Genomic DNA, 5,000 nt, shown 5'->3' on the forward strand with positions numbered 1-5,000 from the left:
GCCTCTATGGCTTCAACCTTGGCGTGCATAGGTGCAACCGTACCGTAACCCACCTCATGGCCTAAAAAGGTCACCTTTGCATGAGCAAACTCAGTCTTCATTAGATTGACAGTCAACCTAGCCTTCCTTAACCTCTCGAACAAGGACCTCAGGGAAATCAAGTGTTCCTCCCACGTCTGAGAATACACGCACAGATCATCGATGTACACACACACACCTTCCAAGCCTGCAATAACATTAGACATTAGACGTGAAAACTTTGCGGGTGCATTCCGTAAGCCAAATGAAGTTACTTTGTATTGATATAGTCCACTAGGTGTTATGAAACTTGACACACGTTTTGCTTCCTCAGACAGTGGCATCTGATAGTAGCCACTCATTAGATCTAATTTAGTTATAATTTTGGCCTTGCAGATTGAGTCCAATTAAGTCATCTATGCGAGGAAGAGGGAAGTTGTCAGCCTTGGTAAGTGCATTAAGTTTTTCTGTAATCAGTACACATTCTATACTCCCCATTTCCTTTTGGCACAAGAATACATGGAGCAGCCCAGTCACTCTTACTTGGCTCTGCTAAGTGATTATCAAGAAGAAATGTTACCTCTTTCTGGAGAATAGCTGCCTTATGGGGGGACATTCTATAGGGCTTTTCTCTTACCGGGGCGGCACCTTCCACTAGTTCAATATGATGAACTGCCTCAGTCGTTGGTCTCGGCACATCTCCAAAGATTTCCACAAACTCTTGCAGTAATTCTGAAACATCTGACTGTTGGCTGTCAGACAAATGATACAACTTACTATTTAGATTAGCAAGGACATCAGAATTCTTGAGTTTGTTACCTACAGGAATTTTATAAAGGTCGTCTTCACTTTGCATCTCCACAACTTCTAAACTATTTACAGTACCATCTACCTTCTCCTCTGTCTTAGCAGCACTTCCCGAGTCTCTTCTATGGTACTTCTTAATCAAGTTTACATGTACTAACCTTTTTGTTTTTCTGTGATCAGGAGTGGATATCACATAGTTCAAATCTCCCCGTTTACCTATAACTCTGAAAGGTCCCTTGTACCTTGCTTGTAATGGACACTTTCTTACGGGCAAGAACAACAGAACTTCATCCCCAACCTCAAAGTTACGTTCTACTGCATCTTTATCATAATTTTCCTTCATCTTTTCTTGACTTAGTTTTAAATTACATTGTGCAAACCTGTGTACCACATCTAGGTTTTCCTTTAACTTAGACACATACTCAGACAAGTTATCGGCATGCTCCAAGTCTATCCAGCTCTCATGGAGTAGCTTCATGGGTCCTCTTATGTCTCTGCCAAACAATAGTTCACTTGGAGAAAACCCGAGACTAGATTGCTTAGCACATCTGATCGCATATAGAAGGAATGGCAAACCCACATCCCACTCATTTCCAGTCTCATGACCATACTTTGCTAACATTGTTTTAAAGGTTCCATGAAAACGTTCCAAGGCTCCTTGGCTTTGGGCATGATAAGCAGATGCAATATATTGTTTAATCCCAAGAAGAGACATTACTTGCCTGAAGATATTTGATACAAAATTGGTACCTCTGTCGGACTGCACAATCTTCGGTATTCCGAATAGGGTGAAGAACTTTGTCAAGGCTGGCAACACAGTCCTGGCTGTAATGGAACGCAGTGGAATGGCCTCTGGATACCTGGTGGTAGTGCACATTAGGGTTAACATGTACAGATGCCCCTTTTTGGTTTTAGGAAGGGGGCCCACGATATCAATTATCACATGGGTAAAAGGTTCCGGCACTACAGGAATAGGTTGCAACGGTGCAGGAGGAATAACAATGTTAGGCTTACCTACCAACTGGCATGTTTCACATGTTTTACAATATTGTGCTACTTGTCTATGGATACCAGGCCAATAGAAGTACTTGATAATCTTGTCCAAAGTTTTCTGCACACCCAGATGTCCTCCTATGTAGTCATGTGAAAAACTGATGACTTTCTCTCGATACACGTCCGGAACGATAACCTGATGAAACTCGCACCAACTCTCATTTGCAGGAACATCTGGCGGTCTATATTTTCTCATTAGTACCTCATTACGCGTATAATAACATGTAGCTTCATTTGAGATGTCCTTCTCTTGTATGGCCCTTGCAAATAATGGGATTAATGACCTATCAGCTTTCTGGGCAGATATCAGATTACTACGAGTCATTGGGAGAACACTTATATCCACACGTTCACTTACATTACTCTGCGCTTCATTCACTTTATCGCTAGACAGACTGCACGGCAGAACCCCAGGACTAGGCGAATCCACATCACGATCAGCAAGTTCATCTGGCTTAACAGCAGGTCCTGTACTAGAGTCTACATTAAACAAACTACTAATATCCATATCAGCAGTTTCTTCACTGGTTTTCATCCTTGCCTGGCTGCGAGTAACTGCGCATGCTGGAAAAATATCTCCACACTCGCTTTCCAAACCCTCGGCAGGATCCCATTCCAGTGGAGTCGTACTCACCACGGGATTAGGCACAATTAACTTTCCCGCTATATCATTTCCTAGCAAGAAACTCACTCCCTCAACAGGTAAAGTCTCTCCAACTCCAACCAACACAGGCCGAGATAATAATTCGGTTCGGAGGAACAACTTACACAGGGGAACCGTCATCGTACCCCCAACGCCCTTTATCAATACATGCTCACCCGTCAACGCCTGTTCTACGTCAGGAACAGCGCTTTGTAATACCATACTGAGCGATGCAGCAGTGTCTCGCAACACAGTTACAGACACTCCGGGCCCATCCTCCTCGACAGACACTGTACCAGGGAATACAAATGGGTTAAACAGACTGCGTTCTCTTCCCACATCAGGATCCCCTTTTTCCTTTACATCTGCAGAAAGCAAAGTTACATTAGCAACACGTTTCTCTCTAGTCAACTCAGGACACCTTGCCCTTACGTGCCCAATTTTTTTTACAGAAAAAGCAACCAATTTTTGACACATCTGTATTGCTTTTACCCAGGGTCCAGGTACCTTTACCCTTGTGTACCTTTCCCTCTTGAGGTTGAGAAATGCCTGGAGGGGAAGGAGGCTTACTTGATTTATGCGTTAATGTATAATTTTCCGCCAATGTGGCAGCTCGATCAATTCTACTTACTTCCTTTTCTAGCAAATAGGTTCGAACGTCCGGTGGAATACCCTTAACATACTGTTCCAGTGCAATTAGTTCCTTTAACTCCTCATAAGTTTCAATTCCGCTAGCTGATAGCCATCTATTAAATAATCTATTAACACTGTTACCATACTCGAGGTATGACTGGTGGTTTCCTCTAAAACAGTTTCTAAACTTTTGTCTATAAAATTCTGGAGTGCAAAAGTATGCCTTCAACACTGTATCCTTCACTACCGAATACTTGCTCTGATCTTCAGAGGACAAGGATAAATACGATGAACGAGCCTTACCCACCAAGGCCGTTTGTACCAGCACACACCAATATGGCTTAGGCCAGGAGAGGGTGGTTGCCAAACTTTCGAGCTGCTCGAAAAACTCCTCCGGGTCACCCTCTAGGAACGTAGGGAGAAGGTGTACTACGCTGTTTATATCAAATGTAGGTTCCAGCAACCCTTGGACACCCTGCTTCTCCATCATTGCAAACTTCAAGTTTGTTTCGACCTTGAGCCTTTCAAGTGCTATCCTCTCCTTCTCCAACTCCTTCTCTACTTTAAATTTCTCTAGAGCTATCCTCTCTTTCTCTACCTCCAACTCCATCTTAGTAATTTCCGCTTTATCCTCATCTCTCTCCGTCTCTCCTTGAAGCTCCATGTCACACAATGCCTTGGCACTATCCTCCAGAATTTCTTTCGAGATCAAATCTTGAATGACTGCTTTCTTAATATCAGCCTTGTTAGATTTACCTGTGATTTGAACCTTGTAAAACCTAGCCAAAGCTATCCAGTCATCCTTAAGTACTTCACAGTTCTGCAAAAGGGCAAGCCCAGGATCCTTAATGAATTGTGCAATGTCAAAAGACTCCATATCAGCTAGCGAGGAATTATAACCTAATTAATACAATGTTCATAAACAATGGTTAAATACTCAAGAAACAGTAAGCAATTATTATTCACTGCAAGTATACCGCACTAATACTACACCGCTGTACTTATACTTTATAGTACGATACCTTGTTCTGTATAATACTCTCGTTGCACAATATGGTACCCCACATAGTACGATCGCCGCACAATCACAATACGTGCAATCATAATACCACACTATAGTACCCGGTATTATATAGTACCTTCACTTTATATGGTACCTTCAATCTATACGTTACCTTCAGTTATATGGTGTACCTTCAATTTATATGTTACCCCGCAGCTCCACCATTTTGTTATGCCACGACTTCCCAGGGCACGATGATCCCCGAGTATTCCGATTGAGGGCCCCAATATGGCGTAACAAAGTCCGAATTAGCTGAGAGGAGACTTGGGCCCTTAAGTTATGCGTAATTACCAGTCAACTGTTTCTTATATTGTTTCAAATAAAGAGCAACAAAGGAAAATAGATTTAATTATAAATGGGGGCTTAAGCATGACAGAACAATTCCAATTTAGAATAAGATGCTGCCGGCGAATGAGAATTGAAACATGGAAAAGCCGGCAGCTTTTAACAAGAGTATTAAAGACAATAAAGATCTTGCACAAGTATAACCATTACCATATAGACAGACACACACGGAATATAATAATCAAAGTTAAATTAAATCACTAGAGACCTAACTGCACTGGAACTAAAAATGTTTACTCTTACTTCACACAGGGTATTCTCACCAGTTCTTACTACCACGGTCCCTCCAGACAACTCAAACTCACTCACCTGGCCGACCGCCCACGTCACCTTCGGCCACCAATAAAGCAAAACTAAAGGCATCCACATTCTTTGTTACAAGATACAAATTTATATCTGACTGTACATGACGATTACATATAATTATTCATGTACTAG

At 42.1% G+C, this 5,000-nt stretch overlaps 1 protein-coding gene across 1 annotated transcript; it reads right to left on the minus strand.

The window, feature by feature from the left end:
• Positions 1-475: 475 nt before the first annotated feature.
• LOC143018768 (uncharacterized) lies at positions 476-4,258 on the minus strand. Its single transcript, XM_076174348.1, has 4 exons — positions 4,177-4,258; positions 3,753-4,054; positions 2,972-3,650; positions 476-2,886 (listed from the first exon to the last, which is right to left on the minus strand). The coding sequence occupies exons 1-4, from the start codon at positions 4,256-4,258 to the stop codon at positions 476-478; spliced, it is 3,474 nt and encodes a 1,157-aa protein (XP_076030463.1).
• Between the last annotated feature and the right edge of the window lie 742 nt (positions 4,259-5,000).

This window comes from Oratosquilla oratoria, chromosome 35, assembly GCF_046742065.1.
Source record: "Oratosquilla oratoria isolate Oo_2021 chromosome 35, ASM4674206v1, whole genome shotgun sequence".
In the NCBI taxonomy this organism is placed as follows: domain Eukaryota; kingdom Metazoa; phylum Arthropoda; class Malacostraca; order Stomatopoda; family Squillidae; genus Oratosquilla; species Oratosquilla oratoria.